General features: G+C 48.0%; 1 protein-coding gene across 3 annotated transcripts in view; it reads left to right on the top strand.

The window, feature by feature from the left end:
• Window positions 1–4,647: 4,647 nt before the first annotated feature.
• LOC120794162 (cGMP-dependent protein kinase 1) overlaps window positions 4,648–21,099 on the top strand; it is a 53,753-nt gene continuing 37,301 nt past the window's right edge. The window contains exons 1-3 of one of the 3 annotated variants that reach the window (XM_040134914.1): window positions 4,648–5,551; window positions 5,686–6,769; window positions 16,672–16,838. In XM_040134914.1, the coding sequence (XP_039990848.1) occupies window positions 6,450–6,769; window positions 16,672–16,838 (487 nt within the window). In that variant the 5' untranslated portion in view covers window positions 4,648–5,551; window positions 5,686–6,449. Of the gene's footprint in view, window positions 6,770–16,671; window positions 16,839–21,099 lie in introns of all 3 variants that reach the window. The other 2 variants (XM_040134913.1, XM_040134915.1) reach the window with 2 other exon arrangements.

Raw genomic sequence — 21,099 nt, 5'->3', positions numbered from 1 at the left:
CCAGGACCAGGTGCAGGGCGGAGGTCGGGGAGGACGGAGGGGTCGACAAAACGCAGGACTTGCCCACAGTCAACGCTGCTTCTGTCAACCGTGATCGTTCTATAACCTTACCCCCTCTTCATTGTTGTTTCCATGACAACGACCCCGCCGCCGGTACGCTCCCATAGCCGACTTCAACACACACACACACACACAATATCACCTCTGGTTTTAAAAGCAAGCTGTTCCCTCTTTCCTCCAACTAAACTGACCGACTGAGCCTGAAGGACCTCATTCATTAAAGGGTCCTGAGGTATGTCAGTTATTTGAGCTGATCTAGAGTCAGTTCGCTACCCCTCCATGTCTTCTACCTCCTGGCTCGACTCCTGTCCTGGGGGGGGGCAACTAAACCCCTGCATGATAATAAGTGACGTTTCATGGACTCTGAGCTTCTCATGTTTTTCCAGCATGAATTGTTCCTTCCCCTCAGCTGAATTCATTTGAGAAGTGCCGCTGCGCCTGTTTGATCTTTATGAGATTCACAACGTTGTTTTGATCTGATCCCCGTCTGATGTCCAGGCCGTCGTGACAGCTGATAGGACCGTTGGGCAAACTGGTCCCAGACTGCATTAAAAACCCAACAGGTGCATGTCGGAGTCTGGTGTCCTCTCCTCTTCGCCCCCCGTGGCTTTAACGTGATGCTGTTTCATACGAACGAGGGTTTCTCTTCAGTTTTTAGCCCTGAAACCTCGAACAGATGTTTTCATCTGCTGGAAAGAAAAAACAGGGCATGAAGACGAGCTGTCAATCACCCAGCAGCTGTGAGGAGCCCGACACACACACACACACACACACACACACACACACAGGCATTTATTCTGTGTTCAGTTCAGTAAATATTAACTGATGCTGACTGGAAATTTCCTGCATGTTCTCACGCTGTATGTGTGTGTGTCTGTGTGTGTGCATGTGTGTGTGTGTGTGTGTGTGTGTGGTCCTCCCTCCCCCTTTGATCAAATCAAGGACCTCACTGTTCGACTGCCAATATACACACACACACACACACACACACACACACACAGTCTCTCTTCAGTCTAAATGTGAATTAAACATGCGGCTTCACTTTGATCCGGCTGCGTCGCGGTAACGGTCTCAGGTGAGTCACGAGGTAAAGTTTCGATCCAAATCTCAACCAAGTTTCCAGAGAATCAGCGAAAGAAACGTCAGGACTTTCCCTTTTCTTGCTGGAGCTTCTCTCGGTTCACATGTTCGTTCATGGACGTAACGAGCCAGCTGTCCATCACCTGCTGATGCTGCCGGGGGGGGGGCATCAGACCTCCGGGAGGAGCCCCCCCGGCCACGCCTCTTTGCGTTTAAGCTGCTTTCTGTCATTTCTACATTTCTACCAGGAACCAGGTTCCGACGGTCCAGAGAGAAGCAGACCCTAGGACCTCCAGTCTCCTCTGGGGGACGCTGACCGGAGGATGAGCGGGCTGGAGGCGGGCTTCGCCCGGCTGCTGCGGCTGAAGGATGAGCGGATCGGGCAGATGGAGAGGAGGCTGCGGGAGAAGGAGGAGGAGGCGGCGGAGCTGCGGACGAAGCTCCACAAGTATCAGTCGGTGCTGCGGGGCCGCGGCCTCTGCAGCCCGGACAGCTGGCCGGACAGCCGGCGCACCCGGCGGGCAGCCGGGGTGTCCGCCGAGCCGGTGGAGGAGACGGACCTGCGGAGGTTCTCCAAGACCCACAGGTGAGGGAACACACCTGAGACCGAGTCCTCCAGAGAGGTTAAATACAAGGGTTTTTCCTTTCCCCTGCAGGTCTGTAACTCAGAGCCGATGTGGCCTCACTCGGATTAAACGACGTTTTAAGAACAGCCGCAGCCACAGGTTCATCACCTCGGTCTGTTCCACATCCACTGGGGTAGTGATTGTAACTATGTGAGGTTTGACTGAGTCTCCGTGACGGGGAACTTCGAAATATCTTGAAAATGAAATATCAACGTGTTATTGTTCAGACACGTGATGCGCTTCTCCTGATGAAAACTGTGGTTTAGAAAAGCAGCAAAATGCAGGTGAAGTATCACCTGTGCGACACTTCCGTTATCTATATATGAATATTTATTTATTTCAAATATCCAAATTCATCACCAAGAGTTTGCGGACACCCCCTGTCCGCATTCTTCGTGGCACCTCAGGTCTGGGGCTCGGTTGGACCATGCAGTGATGTTTTAACTGACGGTGGGTGTTGGTCTCTGTCCTGTTTCAACATGACAAAGCAGCTCCGGAAAGAAATGTCCTCCCCAGATCAGACCGGTCTGCACAGATCCCTGACCTCAACCCCATCCAACGCGTCCACTGTCCCACAGAGTATCCAGAGTTTTCACTGATGCACAGCATTTACACAGACTTCTCCACACTTTGCATGAGTGTGTGTGTGTGTGTGTGTGTGTGTTTTTTAAATAACCTCAGAATTATAATAAATGTACATGAAATAAACCCGCGGTCCACGTGGGACATGTCAATACACTATTTGATGAGGAGTCTTTGATCAAATATTTAACTGCTGCCCCGGAGAAACCGGTTTTAAACCGTGTCCAAACCAAACACTGTTTTAAAACCGACAAAGGGAAATGAGCTAAAATGAGTTAAAATTTACAGAAGACGCAGGTTAGCAAAGCGAGAAAAGACTGAGTGAGAGTTGGGTCAGAGAAGACTGAGCAAAGCCTCCTCTCTCGGCCTAAAACTGGTTTTATTCTGCTCCAATCTCGCAGGAGCCTCCTTCAATCTTACATGTATTTCCATTGGAGGCTGCAGCGAGTTGTACTGACGGTGATCAGCAGGCAGAGGGCGCCACAGGGCAGCAGCAGACAGTGCCCTCTCTGTCCCGGGTTTGTCTCCGCTCGGCTCCAGATGTTTCACACTGTCTGAAGTGAGTCGAACTGATCAGATTAGAGTGGACTTCACAACGGGGACATGCAGTCCCGGTGCCAAAAGGACACCTGAGTGTTGGTGTTCAGTAGCAAACGTCCCGTCTTACTCTCACGTGAACATACACAAGCTTTTATATCCTCCGGTTTCACTTTTTATCAAAACAAGCTGCAGTTCTCAGATCCAGCCGCACAAATCCGACATAACATGAACTAAATCATGGTCTCACTCAGTCCCGGAAGAGGTTCTGCTCTCAGGCCGGTTGGTCACCGGCTGGTCAATGAACTGTCGCTGAGTTTGCGGTTGGTCTTTCTCACAAACTGCCGTCCAACATGAACGTGAACAGAAAAACCGACGCGTTCAGATCTTCCCTCGTCTTTTCCAAAACCATCGTGGATCCTCGCTCACCGGATCTGTTGATTTGACCCTTTCATTTAATCCCCTTGAGCATGTGGACAACAGACGCCGCTCTTTTTATTCATTTTTGCTCCTTTTCTGTTCAGATCTTCTCCTGATAACTTCATGTTACGTTGTTGAAAGAGCCAGAGAAAGAGAGGAAGAGCTTCTGGTTGCTTCAGTGGTTTTGGAGTTAAATCGTGAAGTTTGTGGTTACTGGTTTTAGGAGAACAGTAATGCTGGACTGGCATCTACCCCGGGGCCTCAGACCCTCAGGGTTTGTGCTGGTTGCAGATCCTCTACCCTGCCATGCAGAGGGGCCCTGATTTCCACGATTTCGTTCATTGCAATCACATGAAAAACCTCATTTCATAAAGATCTGAAACACGTGAAACTGTAAACGTGGGGGTTTGGTGGAGGAGCTGATGGATGCCGGCCTGTTCAGCCAGCAGGACCCTGGTCCCTGGTCAGTCCGTTGTCAGCATGCCGCTCAGAAGACGAACATGAGGATTTAATGGAGATGAATAAAAGTGAAATAAACTTCATGGAGCAGAGGACGGAGGATCTGACTCCTTCTTTAGCGGCGGAGCAGGTGATGACAGAACAGTTCGCGTGGTTCGGTTATTAACAGGTTCTCCTGGAGATCCTGGACCCGTGAAACCTTCTTCGTACGTCCCATTGTTGCTGTGTGGACTTGAAACGCCGCCACAGTGATGGTGATGGATGGATTACGAGGGCCCCTGGACACAGAACTTTAAAAGGCCCCCCACCCTTCCTAGGTAGGAGAAACCCCCCCCAGACTGAAAGAGAAGCAAAATAGAGACAAACGCTGCTCTGCTCGTTGTCATGTTGACATTCGCTTCTGTGGAACTGCTCTGAGCCCCCCCCCCCAGATATTATGACACTAGACCAGACGTTAGTCCTCCGGGGGACCGGTGAGGAGAGTCCGGGATGCAGAGCGAACAGCTTCTCTGTGGAAGGGTTGGATTCTGAAATCATCTGTCCTCGGAACTGAGCTCAGCGACTCCTCACCGGGAAACCTTAGCGGTCAGGGGCCCAGGGGCCCCCATGCATCACTGGCCCCCGGGCCCGTTTCCGCGAGGCCCTCTCAGTAATCCGTCCATGGCGATGGAGGATAGTTTATTTCCACCCTCAGCCTGTCTTAGTCTACAATGAGGCTGCCATATGTAGTCTGCTCTGCAGAGGCCACATGTGGGGGGGACATGGGGGCCAGAAGGGGGCCGTGGGCCGTTTTTGCCCCGAGCTCCCTTAGGGTTGTGCTCTGGCCCTGACACGCAGACCTGTAGAAACTAACTACTGGACCTACACTTATCGCCATGTCCTTTCCCTTCCACCGCTTTAAAACCACTGCAAGGACATAACGAGAGAGGAAATCCAGCAGAATCCAGAAGAAAAGAGAGACGGTTTTCCGTTCTCGTCGGTGATGATTCTGATGAAGAACAGACAGACAGCTGCGTGGATGGACAGGTGAGGAGGAGGAGGAGGAGGAGGAGGAGGAGTTGAGGCAGACTAACTTCTGGACGCTCCGGCGGAGACGCGGTTCAGTCTCGGCTTCACTCCTCCGTAAACCTCCTGCTGCTCCGCGGTAAGCTGATTAAACTAATGGAGGTGATTCACCGGGACCGGATCTGCGGCTCCCGGATCATTTCACTCATCTCCGCGGGATCTGCAGCTCCCGTCTCCTGGCGTTTGTGTCCGCAGATCTCCGTCCTCCGCCGGCGGATCCAGGTTCCTGCCTCCAACTCGCGCCCCGCGGAGGAGGAACTCTCATGTCGTTTCCCTCCTTCGTTTGTCGAGCATCTGGTCTCCGACGCCAGGGTCGAACCGAGAAAAGTGATGTGAGCGCTGCATTCGTTCTGGAATCAAGCGGCTTCCTCCTTCACGCCACTTTTCCTCCTCTGCGGATTTTTAAACTCCAGCGCCCGACGGAGCCTCGCTGCGGCGTTTCTGTGTTTTATTCCGGATTTGAAATGTTTCTGGCTGCGATTGTCTCCCACCTGGATTCTCCCGGGGGGTTCGGCTCCGCTTTGAAACTCTCAACGGAAGAAATGCAAACTGACGTTTTACTTCTGCACGCTGAAGAAATTGAGAGCTGGTCCTCACGGATCCTGCAGAGCCACCCAGTCCTCTGGTTCTCACAGTTTTCCTGGTTTATTGCCTTGGACTGAACATCCTGGAACCCGTGGATGTGTGTTTCATCTCCCACTTTCTTCCAGATCATTGTGTTGGTGTGTTTTCGGTTTTTCTGCTGCGATGAAGAAACTTCCCTCATCCACTCCCCTTTTCCATTTTGTGTGAAATTAAATTTAGAGGAGCTGAGGCAAGAACCCCAGAGGACAAGTTACTTCTTCTTGTTTTCCAGGTCTTTTCCAGGAAGGGTCTCTAGGGCTTTAAAGGACTAAAATGTGAGGCACCCAGGGAAACCTTGATGTGCCTCAACACCCCAAGGAACTCAAGAACAAGAACCCCAGAATGACCCTTTTGGACCCTGAAATAAATTCAGGTTATCTCGTTCTAAAGCAGTCCTGGAGGAGCCTTAAAAACCCCCTCTGAGAAATTCTAGAGGAACCCTCAAGACCCTGAAATCTAAGTATCACGAGGAACCCTGAACCTCTGACCAATACTGCAAACCCTAGAGGAACACTGAAGAACCCCTTTGAGAAACTTTAGAGGGACCCTCAAGACCCCAAAGAAATCAAGGTACTGTTGAGATTCTGGAGGCACCCAGGAGTGAAACTCTATAGTATCCCAAGGAACCCCAGAAGGACTCTAAAGACCACAAAGACTCTTTGGGAAGCTCTGAGGATTACTATAGCTCATAAAGGGACCCTTAGAACCTCAGGAAATCGGGATTGCGGAGAATACTTGGAGTATGTTAATAGACCTTGAAGAAGCCAACACAAAACTCTGTAGTGCCCTTAGGAACCCCCAAAGACACCCAGGGGACCCACAAGACCCTAAGAAAATCTGGGGACAGCGGAAGACCTTGAGGATCCCAAGAGTTTAGTTCTTTGAGGAACCCTATAGGGACCCTCAAGATCCAGAGGAAATCTGGGGACCACAGAGGAACTCCAATCAGTCTAGAGGAACTCTGAGGACTACTAAGGCCCCCCCCCCACAGGAACAATGGGCACCCTGCGGGACTTGCAGTACGCCCTTCAGGAAAAGATAGAGGAGCTGCGGCAGCGAGACGCACTGATCGATGAGCTGGAGCTCGAACTGGATCAAAAGGACGAGCTGATCCAGCGGCTGCAGAACGAGCTGGACAAGTACCGGTCCGTGATCCGACCTGCCACCGCCCAGCAGGTCCAGGCCCAGCAGCAGAGCCTCGTCTTACAGCCGGACCAGCACCGCAGCAAGAGGCAGGCCATCTCCGCAGAGCCCACTGCCTGTGATATCAGCGCCCTCAGCCACGTCACCCTGCCCTTCTACCCCAAGAGCCCAGAGTAAGTCCACTTTATGATTGCATGTGTGGTTAATACTTAGTTTGTTCTTTAAAGCAGCAATAATCAATATTTTACAGTACAAACGTATAAACTGACGATGTAAAGACAGGTTTTAATGTTCAGGAGTCTTTGAGTCTTTGGTGGTGATCAACCTACAGAGAATAATCAGCTGAATCTGAATCAGCTCCTCTCGGCTTCACGGAGCTTTACAGCAAGTCTCGTTTTTTATCTGTTCACTGCCCCGGTTCACACTCACCGCTCTCAGAGCATCGTTTTTAGAGAAACAGCTGTAAAAAGCCACCGTCCACTACCTGCTGAGCAGGAAACAGCAGACAGACCCAGTCAGAGACCAGCTGGTGAACGTAGCGGAGCATTTAGCAGCTAAAGAGCCAGATGTTTCCCTCAGGAGCTGGTGGAGACCAAAACCAGAGCTAAAAGAGAGGGAGTACTGGACCTAGATTCATCAGGTGGACTCAGAGACCAGATCCAGATGAAGGATCATGTTGCTCTGTAACAGCTGGATGAACTTTGTGTCTAAGAACAACTTAGACACAAAGTACTTTATTAGATGATAACATGTCAGTGCCCTCTGGTGGGATCTGTCCTGTCAGGTGGTCTTGGTTTTATGTGTCCAGGTTCTGAGATTACTGCCTCTGGCCCAGTACCATGGAGTTTGTGATGAATGCTTCCTCATTCTGCGAGCAGCACAAAAGAAGCACAGCAATGCAGGAACAAGATGTCAGAGGTGTGGGTTGCGTTTAAGGTTAAGATCGTGCAGCTGGGATTTGAACCTTCGGTGAGGTGAACGCAGCCTTTTCTGCTGATGTGGGCAGAGATGGAGCAATTGATTAATTGATTTGGCCTGTCAGCTCAAAATGAGTGTGCAGCCATTTTAATAATTCAGTCAACATTTTGTAAAGTCATTTTTTGAGGAAAATGCCAAACATTCCCTTACGTCAGCTTCGGCCGTGTGAGGATTTGCTGCTTTGACTGATCTTAGAAGAGTGTAAACGGGGTAACTTTGGGTTTTCACCAGCCGTCTCTGGCTCTGATGTCTCCGTAGAGTTTAAAACCGAAGCTAGAATAACTGTTGGGAGATAGGACTCTGAGCAGAGGTTAGGGTTCATGTCTTCATTGGTGGCTTTAAGTTTGAACAACAGAGCTGCCTCTGGGGACTCGGGACTCTCTTTATGCAGTGATCCCACCACAAGCTTCGACCCGTAGCCGCAGCGTCTGTGCCGTCAGCGATGATGTTTTCTACTTAAAGTGGATTTGTGTACAAAGTTTTGACTTTCAGCGATTCTTCCTCTTGAGTTTTAGTTAAACTCTGCTGCGTCTGGAGCGGCAGCAGCAGACGGTTAAACCCTCGATGAGCCGGTTCTGGATGCCCACCAGGCTCTGTTCAGGAAACCCGTCTGTTCTCTTGGTCGTGTTTGAACTCGGCAGTCTGCCGTAGGGGAAGTCTGATTAAAAGCAGGCGTGTGAGCGGAGGCTGGTGTCCTGCCAGCAGAGCTCCTGCAGGCCTCCAGGCGGCTTAAAACTTCCAAACATGAATGTTTCCCCGCTGAACAAAACACTCTCATCGGTCCACACGGCACAGTGGACCAGAGGGAAACCATTTAGCTTCTCTAAGAGGGAATATTTACATCATGAATATGGACGATATCTCATCATTCTGAGATGAGAAGAGAATGGAATAATTGAGAAAAATCAAATGTTGAAGTGCTCTGATTTTGTGGGAAGGAGGGTTTCACGTCCGATAAAGGACGGTTGAGCTGTCAGCTGCCATTTGAACATGAAAACTAATTGGAAGAAATTGTTTGATTTCAGGGTCGTACTTCTTGTTTTTACAGCCACGTGCATTTTTGATCAGACTTAAATTCAGACAAAATGTTCAAGGGTTTACGACACTGCTGGCCCGCCAGACTGCTTTGATGGTCCTCATCTGCCATGTGTTGTACCCGGATTATGCTAAACACGCGGCATTCTTCTTGAAATTGACAACGTGGAACCGAAAGACAATAGTCTGAATTATTGGGACATTTATTACAGGTTCATACTCGTCTGCCTTTTAATAAAACTAGTTTGGCACAGCTGGGAACAGTGGGCGCTGAAAGATTAACTGATATTTTACTTTTCAAATGATCTCTCCCAAAAATTAAGTGAATAGCTTATCTCCAGGTGTTTGCTGGAATGGACCCGAAATTGTTAGTTAGTTGAATAACAGGGTTGAACTGGCCACAGTTTTAATAACTGAGTAATTGTTGAGGTCGTTTATCAAGCAAAAAAGAGGAGAAGTCACTGGTTTCAGATGCAGCTCAAGTGTTTGAATGTTTGCTGCTTTTCTGAGTCATCTGTGAATCTACTGTTACTGTTGTCCGACGTTGTATAAACCAAACGATTCATTGATTTATTGACACACGAATCAGTAAAGAAAATAATCATTAACTGCAGATTTTAATGTCCCACAGAAAATGAGATGAATTGTCGAATAATTTGCTGCGTAACTGAAACCCTCAAGGTTCGGTTAAAAACCTACAAGACATCGTCCTACGTTTTCATTTTTCCTGTTCCTGCAGGTTTCCGTCTCAGTCACAGAGTCCAGGTTCGGGACTTTCTGGACTGGGGTTTCCCGATGGGATGTCTCTGCTAAAGAGATTTATTCATACACATGTGAATATGAAATGTGTGTGTGACAGTGCAGAGTGGGGAAGGGTTGGTGGGGGGCACGGAGCCTGATGACGTACAGAGACGAACAACCTGTCGACCCCGGATTTCTGTCCCCAAACCAAAAGTAATGCACCCAGGATAAAAAGGTTCCTGTTCTTCGGTCCCTCTGAAAAGGAAACTCTTTACATTTTCCAACCATATATGTGTATGAGGCCTGTGGTAGTGTTACAAGCACTGGAGCCACTGGGAGGATTTATGGATCCTCCAACAAATCGGGAATTTCATCCTTTATATAAAGTCAGTGTCTTCAAAATGTTTTTTATCATCAGTTATTTAAGATTATCAGCATCAGCAGAATGTTAACAGGGTTTAAGTCTTTGTTCTAAGAGACTCTGCGGATAACGGGAGGTGTAGGAGGAAACTGGCCACAATGGCATCAGATTTTATCATCAGTTAATAAATCATCAGTCTCTAATCGTCCTCTGTGAGGATTGAAATGTTGTTCGTTGACAGTACAGCAACGTATCCATTAAATTTGGGTCGAATTTCAATCACCGACGTCTTTGGCCGCCGAGAGGCGTCCATCAATAACCGCTAAGGTACACGAGAGTTTCCGGGGAAATCCGAATCTCCCCGTTGAATGTCCGACGCGCATGATGCCACGAACGCTACTTACAAGTCAGAGGCTCAGCGATAAGCCAGCCTGGCGTTATCGCTGATCAAACTAATCCTTAGTTGCAGCAGGTTTTCTGTGCGACAGCTACTCTCCAGCTGTATTTTGAAATATACTGTGTGCACATGAGAACAACACGAACTACAATAATAAAAGCGTTAGTAGTGCAAATTCAAATAAGAAATCAGCAGTGGATCAAATTACAGCACATGCAACCAGTCGATATGAGGTGAACCGGGGGCCTTTGGGACCCCTAGGGGTCTTGGGCCCCTGAGCAGCTGTAAGGCGGTTTACCGCTGTAAAACGAGTCTGACGAGGTAGGAACTCGTCAGCATGTTGTCCTCTGTTAGACTGCAGCCTCAAGTGGCCACTGTCCTGTAGAGAAACTGTATCTAAGCCCGTCTAGAAAAGGTGTGTTTTACTTTTTACGTGTTAGTCTTGTCAGAGGTTTTTACAGCACAAACGCAGGTAGGCGGAGAAACGTTTGCCGGGGTTGAACCGGAGACCTTGGCGTTACGGTGCAGCCTCTTGGACTCCCACACAGCGAGGGGGTGAACGTGGCAGATGGACTGTGATGTACCTGTGCAGCCGGTGGACCCGCTCCCTGCGGGTTTCCTCGTTAAGCGGACCGCAGGAGGCCGCGGCGTTCATCTGGTTTGAACGGGAGGTCCAGACGTCCCAAACCCCGCTTCAGTTTATTCAGACGTCGCTCCGCTCGGCCGGTCCGGCGAGAGCAGGATTTTATTTTGCAACTACGTGGTTGATTCATCAAAATCAAACGGTAGCGGGCCGGCTCCGGAGACGACCAGCCGGTCCACGTCCACGTCCGTGCCACAGTCTGATCTCAGCAGCTGTTTGGGAATAGGACACAATCATGAAGTGATGTTTACCGTTTGAAACAGAAAGTGTTCCTACTTCCGACAATGTGGCTTCTACTTGTCGTGATTTACAACGTTTGCATTTCCTCCATGGTGATGATTCTAATCGCCGTCGATACATTTGGACTAATTATGAAAACGTTTTCTGCTCCTGTTAATCAGTCACGCGCCCCTAGATGTTATGGAGCGAAATGGCAAATGGCTGGAGAGCTGCTTTACAGGCCGCTGCATCTTTATGATCCCTCCGCCTCCATTTGTCAGAGCTCAGCGTAATATAATGTCTTCCTCTTTCTGTCGCTCCCGACAATAACAAGCAGTGTGTTGGTTTTTAATCCGCCTGGTCCTCCCACCCACACACACACACACACACACACACACACACACAGAGGCAGTTGACAGGATTTCATTTACCATCCCACCACTTCTCACTGTCAGCATCCTGCAGCATGCCAGTGTGTGTGTGTGTGTGTGTGCGTTATAAAAGTATTACAGTGGAGGGTGTGTGGGCTGTGAACTCCCACCAGCTCTCCTGCTGTCTGCAGGAAGGCTCCACAAGCATTTTCAGCTCGTCAGAGGAGACGAATTCACGACCGGCTGAAACTCAGCTGTCACAGATCTGCTTTTATTTTGAAAGTGAGGTCTGTCTGTCTGTCTCCATCCACAAACGTCCTCATCACAAACCTGGGCTCCACTGTGCAGGAGACACAGTTGCTCCTCTGCGTCCCTGTTGACGCCTCTGCCGGTCGGCAGGACGTTTCTACTCCAAGTCAAGGGCCTTTCGACTTGTGAAGGGTCGTCTCCTCGTACCAACCACATTTTTGCCAGTGGTGCTTTCATGTCTTCCCTTCCTTCCTGTGCTGTTTGTGTTTGTTGTTAAAAGGTCCACGGTTCACGGTCGGCATCTCTTCTCACCCGCGGCCGTGGTGTTTTTCGTGCGATGGGGATTTTGCGTCTTCTGCCGTTGTGCTCCTTCATGTCGTGATCGCGTTTCTACGTGAATCAGCACTTTTTCAGCATAAACACGGGAGGATCAAAACTGATCTGAGTGCAGGACTTGAAAGCCTGTCCCCCTTCCCTCTCGGCGCTTTCTGTTTCTCCCGGTTTTCTACCTGCTCGTCACCTCTGTCACTTTATCTCCTCGTCATTCTCCTGTTTTCTTTCTTCTGTATTCATTAATTCATTCTCACTCTTTCTCTCCGACCTGTAAATTTAGCCTCTTTCATCCTGTTGACTTTTGTTTTTCTTTTCTCATTCTTCCATTCTACCCCCCCCCACCGGTATTTGACTCATGCAGTATTAACAGGGGTGGACTTCATCGCTCCCCTCCCCCCGTCCGGTCACAGTGCATCTTCATCGGTGTTGGTTTCCACCCGAGTCCCATTTACATTCAGATATTAAGCCCGGGCTGAAATATTTCTTCCTCTGCAGATTCACCAAAATAAAATTCCGCTCTATCAGATCCTCTCGGCGCTCGTCTCAGCCGCCGGATGAAATAAAATTCTCAGTCTGTTATTAGGTAGACCCTTAGGTGTCTTTTTTTCCTCTTTACAACAGAGTTATCTCTTCTATGCCAGCGTTTCCCACAGTGCTTTGCAGCCTCAGACAGAACTGTCTGCTGCCTCCGCTCAGAAAATTTCCACAAAACTAATATTTCAGCGGTGAATTTCATTTGGGCCAAAGTGTCGCAGCAGTTTTCAAAGTTTAACACACACCAGGCTGATTCAGATGTATTGTCACAGTCAATATTCTAAAATGTGACCATTTTAGGCAAACAACCCCAATTATCTTATAATTTCTTTTACACATACAGTATTTTTTCAGTATTTATTCAGTGTTTATTGCATTAAGTAGTATTTTGTAATATTTTCCCACACTAATTATATTCCTGGTCATTTTATAGAACATTTTGTAACAGCATTTAGAGCTTAATGTTGGGAGATAAGATTTATAGAAAAATATTTTTGACACTTTTATTGGAGGGAGAAAATGTGGGGAATATTGCAGTTTATCTGTGTCTATGTTAAATTAAGTTTAACATATCAAGTACAACATTTTTTAAGGGCTGCTGTTGCATGGGGGGAATTTGGACTCCTGACTGCAACAGCGAAGCCGGCACTATAAATGCAAATGTCCATAACTGAGTGACTGACTGAGTGATGAAGTTACACCAGTGGTCGACCGGCCGAGTGCTGGAGTTTCCCCATTGGTCGTTGCTTATTTTAAAATGAACTGGTGCAAACGGTTTCTATTGCGTCATCAGGGGGCGCTCACAGGCAGCGTTGCCATCTTAGCGCCTTTGTCGCTAGTTCTACCGACTTTCCCGACCCTTTAGCGACTTTTCTTCTCAAAGGCACCTAGCGACTAGCGACTGCCACTTTCTGGACAAACCTCGGCTACTTTCCGTAGAAGAGAGTCGCCAGTGTTGAGCCTGAGCGAGGTCGCGCTTTCCCTCCTCCTGTCTGGGGATTTTGTCAGACGACATCGTGGTTATAAAATCGGGATTTTTCAAACATGTAGATCTCCCACTGGATTTTCTGTAACCATGGTAACTGTACATCATATAGATGGCGACACGACAGCTGTAGCCTCAAATGCTCAGAAGACAAAAACTTAACATGCAGCACAAAAATGAGACTAAAGTGTTTTTAGTTTTTGTAAAACTAAAAAAATCCAATGACTAAAATTTTACTAAAAGTAATAAACGTTTTCATCAAGAGACTCTAATGAAAATCACAGCCAGGGGCCAAAGTTAACGCTACATTCAACGTGAAGCAGCAGTCTGAACTCCTCCTGGATTTCTGCAAAGGAAACTCATCTTGTATCCGTGATCTCAGACTTTGGATGACGACCCAGAGCTCGTGGCCGAGAGCTTCTACTGTCAGGCTCGGCTCCCTCTTCGCCACGACAGCCCGGACCCAACACCAATCAGTCTCGGTCACGATCGGTCTCACAGTCCCTTTAGACAAGACCCGGAGACACTTGAGCTCCTGTTAACCCTCGAGCTGTTAAAGTCAATGTGTTTGGAACGACTGGTTAAATAAATAGACTGAGAGTCTCCAGGTGGAGGTTTCGCTCTGGATACTCGATCCTGACTCAATCTTTAATAATCAGGTGTAAACAGGCTTCTGGAGGATTGGGACACTGTCTGAGCTGTAGCTGTTTTCGGCTCAGTCGAATCCTCTGAGGCTCCTTTAGGAGAGTTTAGTGGTTAAATATCAGCAGAGTATTTTTCTGAGCTTCTGGAGTCTTCAGCTAAATCAAAACCGCGAGCCAGTCGCCAGCTGGGAGTGTCGGTATTTGTCGTATTTGTTTTTCTCTCTGTTTGTCTCTTTCAGCCCATTTTAATTAAAATGAGTTTTAAGGTGAATATTCAACGTCATCGTCTTTATCCAATTCACTTTTCCTTCGTTCCCCGATTTTTTTCTCAACACACACACACACACACACACACACACAACATAATAATGATAGTTGATAATCCATCCCAGCGGCATGTCTTCGGCATTAAGTGGGATTCTATATTTTACTTTGCGGTCAGTTACTGGTCCTCCACCTGCTGCAGCTATTTTCTTGTCATAGAGTTAGCCACTAGGCGTCCTCCCCTCAGACGAGACAGCGCATGGTCCCGCCACTCGTCTGGAGTCCCTGAAAATTACTCCTGACGGTCACAAGATGCAAGTTTCGCTTCACTATGTCGCCTATAACAGCAGGCCGCCTGAGGCATCCCGGTTCCTACGGCAGTAAGTGAACGCATCACCATTCAAGCGCAGTTCGGCCCCAAGAACGTTAGGGAAGCATCTCTGCTCATACAGCCCCCCGAGGTTCTGCTCTGCCTCTCCGTTCATTCAGGCTGTTGCTAGTCAGAGCTGTTACCTTCGGCTCATGTTAAAACCAGCCATATAACACATCACACAAGGTTAACGGGTCGGTGCCGAGCGATTCTGTGGCTTCGCCATCTTTCGATACGCTTTCAACCGGGAAGCAGCAGACTGTGAATCACAGCTAAGCTGACAGTGGAGCTCAGCTCGCCAGTCAGGAGCTCCACTGCTTCATTCGCTCGGTAACTATGGCGAATCAGTCCAGAGACGTGTTTCTGAAGACCTGCACCGTAAACTCACTCAGCTCCAGCTGAGGTCTCTCTCTCGCTCTAATTTGGCCACGAGCACGTCTCTCGTTATAAAAGCCGGCCTTCAGCTCTCCACGCTGCAGCGCCCTCCGAGGTTATCTTTGGGGGGGGGGGCTTAGGCCCACTGTCAGCGAAGCTTTTTTCAGGAGGTTAGCCATCTCAGCCATCTTCTACCTGGGATGCCGTCTCCAGAAAAACAAGCAGAGCGATGGCTCTGAGAAGAAGAGGCTCATCCTCCGCGGAGCAGGAATCGGTACGTTTCCAGACAGATCTGTCTCTCTGGACCAGAGTCTCGGAGCGAGACCTGAAAACCTCTCTGAGTGTTGGGACCGGGCCGGCGCTCTGTCCTGCTCCGCATTAAGCTGGACTTTCACACTATCGATCAGAAAGACGCATTAGCTGCTCAGTCAGTGTTTCTAAGCCGGGAATCAAACCAGCAGAGGAAACAACACTGGATGTTTCTCATAGTGTCCGCTGCCATCGACCAGAGAATCTGACAGAAACACTGCTGGTTCAGTTTAGTTCAGATGCTCGTCGCCGTCAGACAAACGCCTAAAAATCCACAGTAAAATGAAAAGTACCTTAACACAAAGCCTGTAAACTTCACGGGACGTTTTCTGCTCAATCTGCCTTCAAATCTGGACTGAGAGCAGGTGGAGTGTGTTTAGTGCTCAGTCCGGAGAGATCAGACAGAAACAACACACACAGTCACTTTATGGCTCACCTGAGGGCTAAAACATTGAATTTAACTCTTTCTGTCTCTGTCTTTCAGATATGAAGTCAGATAGCACCACAACGTGACTGTGTGTGTGTGTGTGTGTGTGTGTGTGTGTGTGTGTGTGTGTGTGTGTGTGTGTGTGTGTGTGTGTGTGTGTGTGTGTTTCACCATAGGTCATTATTATTATCAGATGTCCTGTGTGTCTGTGAAAGAAACATGAACAGGCCCAAGGTCCAAATGTTATTTAATAATGTTATTTCCAGAAATGAAAAACGAACATTCACACACACACACACACACACACACACACACACACACACACACACACACACACACGTTATTATACATTATACAGCAGTTATTTCTGCACAGAAGAACTACTTGTGCAGACCAGTAAAAATCATCGATTTAATATCTTGCCGGTTAAAAAAAAAAAAGACAATTTCTGGGGCGCTGCAGTCGTCTGACAGTTATCCAGACATTTCAAAGCAAATATTGCATTTTTTATTTTATGACTTTCCTCTGGTTTAGCTTTTTTTCTTTTTCTGAAATCATTCATCCACATCAAATAAAAAGTAAATGACCCTGGTTGAAGTGGTTACAGCTGGTAGACAAGCCTGTGAGGAGTCCAGCCTTCAGCTATGTCCTTCGGGCGGGCCGGAGCCAACCCCAGCTGCCCCTGGGCGAGTGGCGGGACACACCCCGGACGGTCCATGACAGGGCCCGCACACTAACCACTGCACCCCCCTGCACCACCTCGTGATGACCAATCACCCGCCAGTACTGTTTTATTTTGGTACTGTTGTCTCGTTAAACTTGCCTCTCTCCTCCTCTCAGGTCGAAGGAGCTGATAAAGGAGGCCATCTTGGACAACGACTTCATGAAGAACCTGGAGCTGTCTCAGATCCAGGAGATCGTGGACTGCATGTACCCGGTGGATTATGGGAAAGACTCCTGCATCATCAAAGAGGGCGACGTGGGCTCTCTGGTCTTCGTGATGGAAGGTGAGGAGACAAACACTCGTCACAAGATCGATTGTGGTCTTAGTCTCAAAATGGTCTCAAGACACTTTTTCTGTTGGCTGGGATGTGTCTCTGCCATGAGGCTTTTCTTGACTCAGGCTTGTCTTAGCCTTGAAGGTCTTTGACCTGGACTGTTGACTTTTGAGTTGTTGAAGTTCTGAGAGTTTTTGTCTCTAGCTGGGGTTTTATTTTACCCAGATTTGTTGTGGTCCAGATGGTTTTTTTGACCCATAGTTATCTCAACCTTTAAGGTTTTCCGACTTGCCAAACGTTTTCTCGTTTCAAGGACACGTCTTGGGCGACTCACTGATGTATTTTTGACCTGTCCTTGTCTCAGCCCTTAAGGGTTTTTGTCCTGGATGTGTCTCAGTCGAGGTGGGTTTTTTTAAACCCAGACTTGTCTCGGTCTTGACGGGTGATTAACGTTGACGATTCTTGATCGAGGGGTCATTTTTTCTTGTGACTTGGACCCAAGGGTTTTTCCAGTGGGACTTGTTCCGGTTTTAAGGGTTTTGGACTCAAACTTATTTCAGTCTTGAAATGTTTTGTCTCAGAAGTCTTTCCAGTACCTTGATGGATTTGTCTCACTGAACTAAAGTTACCAATTTGTTTTTTTGGATGCAAATGATGAAAATATTCAAATGTCTTGGAGGCTGCGACAGGAAACTGTCGACTTGTAACTTGTAGTTCGGTTGATGAGGTTTATTCAGTGAGTTGAGAATTGAATTAGTTGTTTGGTGTATCCGCTTCTTTTTCAGAAACAAGGACCTGCTTTATCAGCTATTTTCATCCATTTCCATGAATTAGTGGATGATTTTATCGTTGTAAAAATAAAATTAGGCAGCTCAGTGACCTGGAAAACTGAAGCAGTACTTTTTCTTTTTAATGAGACGGCTGCTGAAAAATTTTAGATGCTCTAAGCTTTCTGACATTTCCACCTGAAACAGAGAAAAGTGTGTGAAGTTGCTGCAGAAGTTTCCTGGAGCTCAGTTCGACCTTTAGGACACAGTTTTCTCAGCTGCTGGTCTTCTTCCAGGAACATGTCAGACTCATGGTGCGTTGCGTAACGTGTTAGAACGCCTGAAGGCTGCTGAACGCTCAGCTCCATTCAAACACAGCCTAAACACTGCTTTACTTTAAGTTTCTTCCTTGCAACTGTGACTTCTCTCCTCTGTCCCTGCTGAATCTGTAGTTTCTTCCGCTTGAGCAGCCTCTAGGTTCAACTTGCTTATTTTAGTTTTGTTGAGAAGAGAAGAAATTGTTAGAAAATGAGTTGAAATCACAGCGAGCGCTTAGCTGCGATGAGCTGATCATATCCCCCGGTGAGATAAGACAATCCGACCCCCCCGAGACGAAGTGACTGACGCTGATCATCTCGTAACGGCGACGCGCGTGGAGGTCTGGCATTTGTCAGACGCTGAGCGAACGGTCGGTCCTCGTAGTCGACGTGTTGGATGTGGGAGAAATGAGCGGGGGTAGAGACCCGAGCCACTTAGACAAGGACCAGGTCGGTACGGTCGGACGACTGAGTCGGAGCACGAAACACCGAGGCTGGTGGGGGGGCCTCCCGGTCAGCAGTGGTGAGGACCAGCTGACAGTGGTCTGAGGGGGGGCAGACCACGAACCGGAGACACGGTGTTCGGGGACGTGCTGGAACGAGTCTGATCCACATCGGCTCCACCTCAGGACATAAAGGACCTGCTGCTAATGTGTTGGTGCCAGATACCACAGGGATCTTTGGAGGTCTTGAAGAGTCCGTGTCTCAGCAGCATATCATCACAATCAATTATTACAAAAAATAACTGTCAGATGTATTGATAATGAGAAACTGGTGACGCAGTTCAATTCACCTGAGGTTTCTTCAGTATTAAATGCACAATAACCATTAAAATAAATGGAAGCAATTTGATACAACAGAACTTTATAACAAAAGAGCTCATTATAAATGAAAAAGATGGAGGACCTGACAGAGCTGGTTCAAATTTCTAACAGACGTGTGTTCAATGTAACTATGCAGACCCGAATGAAGTGGAGTAAACCTGAGGCTTTTGGGGCTCCTGGGGGTCCGGGCCCCCGGGCAGCTGTCCCGTTCGCCAAGGCCGGATTACCAACCTGTAGCCTCAAAAAAGACATAAAGATTTCAAATGCATGAAGATGAGAAGAAGGAAAAAATCGAGGCTAAAACTTAAAATGGAGAAATGAAAATGGCTGCCGACGGATCGAAGGTGACCTTCTTCTTCCACTACACTTTATAGCTGTTGCCTAAAAACCTTGTTTTGTTGTAGATGGACCAGAAGGAACATCCCAACAGGTCCAACCAGAGGTTAAAGGGAAAGTTTGTGCTTTAATGTAACGATAGAAATGACTCCATTAAAACTAGATCCCTGTGAGAAAGGTTGTAAACGAAGAAAAGCGGCTTGTGTTTTCTTGCGTTGCCTCAAACCTGTTTGCATGCAGGTTATTCAAAATTCAGATTTGTCCCTCTCCCTCTACTGTGTTAACTTTTGTTATATTTATAGCTGTATTTGAGGTTAGTGTCTTATATAAGAAGCCTGTTCAGTAAGTCGATCCTCCCACTGAAATCCCAGTCAGGTGCTGGTGTGTTCGGACTGAAGCTGCACTCAGGCGACAGTTCACCTGCGCGTCTGTGTTTTCCCTTTCCTTGGCTTTTCCTGTGAAAGCAACTTATTTAATGGTTAAAGTGTCACTTTTTATGAGGAAAATCATTGGAGTTTTGTTCAGTTTAAAACAGCGGATTCAAATATTTTGGAGAGAAACGGCTTCATGGTTTAAAAGAGGCTCCTAGAACTGTTGATCATGTCAGTAGCCACTTGTCAGAAAGTGAATCGTCTTTGCCCCCCATCAGGGGTCAGGAGATTTTTAATCTTTTTGTCTGGGTGACTCTGCAGCTCGACAACAATCCTCCAGATGGCCGATCCTCTGTGCCGGTGGGTGGCAGCGAGCTGTGTGAAGCCACTGATGACATTTATACCTGAGAAAAAGCTGATTACACCCAGGCTGAAATCATGAGCGAGTCCTCACGATCTCAGACAGATCTTTTTGTCAGACCTGACATAAAAGAGATGCCAGGTGATTTTGAAAATCAACGTTAAAATGGAAACATTTTTGAATGGATTCTGGTTTTGGCAGCTGAGGTTCAGAGAGACTGATGGATTGATGTGGCTCACTGTTTGTACAAGTGATAATAGTGTGTGTGTGTGTGTGTGTGTGTGTGTGTGTGTGTGTGTGTGTGTGTGTGTGTGTGTGTGTGTGTGTGTGTGTGTGTGTGTGAGTGTGTGTCCTCCCGGGAGTAAGTGGGTCAGAGCTAAAATAGGTATTAAAACACTACAGTCTCTCTAGTGGGCGGGCGAGCTTCAGACCTGCTGATGTGTACGGACTCCAGAGTCGACACAGAGAGAAACAAAATACATGTCAAGGCCACGTTCTATGACATCGAACGCTGGAAGAGCACAAGATATAATTCGTTCCGATGTTTTGGTTAATTAACAACGACTGATGCCTGCGAGTCCGTTTTTCCCACATCAGCGGAGACATTTTCCAGCTGTTCCAAGGCGCTAATGTGGGACTTTCTGTTTTTCAACAGAAATAATGTTTTCATTCTCCAATTCATTCCGGTCATTTCTGTTCGGCTACTGTCAACAAAACCCAACACTTGCTGACCTTTTCTCACATAAAAGCCTAATTCTCTGCTGGAATTTTAATGTGAAAATTCTGAAGGAAGCGTCGAGTTTCATTCGTGGCAGTTAGACATCGTTTCGGGGGGAAAAGGTTAAGGTGAATTCCTGACGTGACTCCTGTTGCTGCGGCGTTGAAATGGACGTTGCCGTCAGCCCCGGTTCTCTCTCCCTGTGACCCAACCCGTCGGAGTTTGGTGGGTTTATCGCGTCCGGGGCGTTTTGACGGAGCAGCTCCCCGTAACGCAGGTTGCGGGAATAGCGCTGCCGTTTTTCACAGGCCGGAAAACCCTGCCGGCAGACGGTCGGTTGACGTCCGGCCTCCTTCTGAGGAGCTTGATGGACATGATGAGATGCTGCGTTAAAGCTGTGATCGAGAGGTTTTGCCCCCAAACAGGCGGCGAGGGTCAGAAAAACGCTGCTGACGCTGAAACGGTTCAATAGTTAAAAAACCAAAAGAGAGAGAGAGAGAGAGTTTGAACTGTCAGAGGAAACGAGAAGAAGAAAGCAGATTCACGATCAGATGATTTGATCAACGTCGGGGGCGA

The sequence above is a fragment of the Xiphias gladius genome, chromosome 9 (assembly GCF_016859285.1).
Source record: "Xiphias gladius isolate SHS-SW01 ecotype Sanya breed wild chromosome 9, ASM1685928v1, whole genome shotgun sequence".
In the NCBI taxonomy this organism is placed as follows: domain Eukaryota; kingdom Metazoa; phylum Chordata; class Actinopteri; order Istiophoriformes; family Xiphiidae; genus Xiphias; species Xiphias gladius.
The sequence above is the reverse complement of the archived record's forward strand: the minus strand, read 5'-3'. Positions and strand labels throughout refer to the sequence as shown.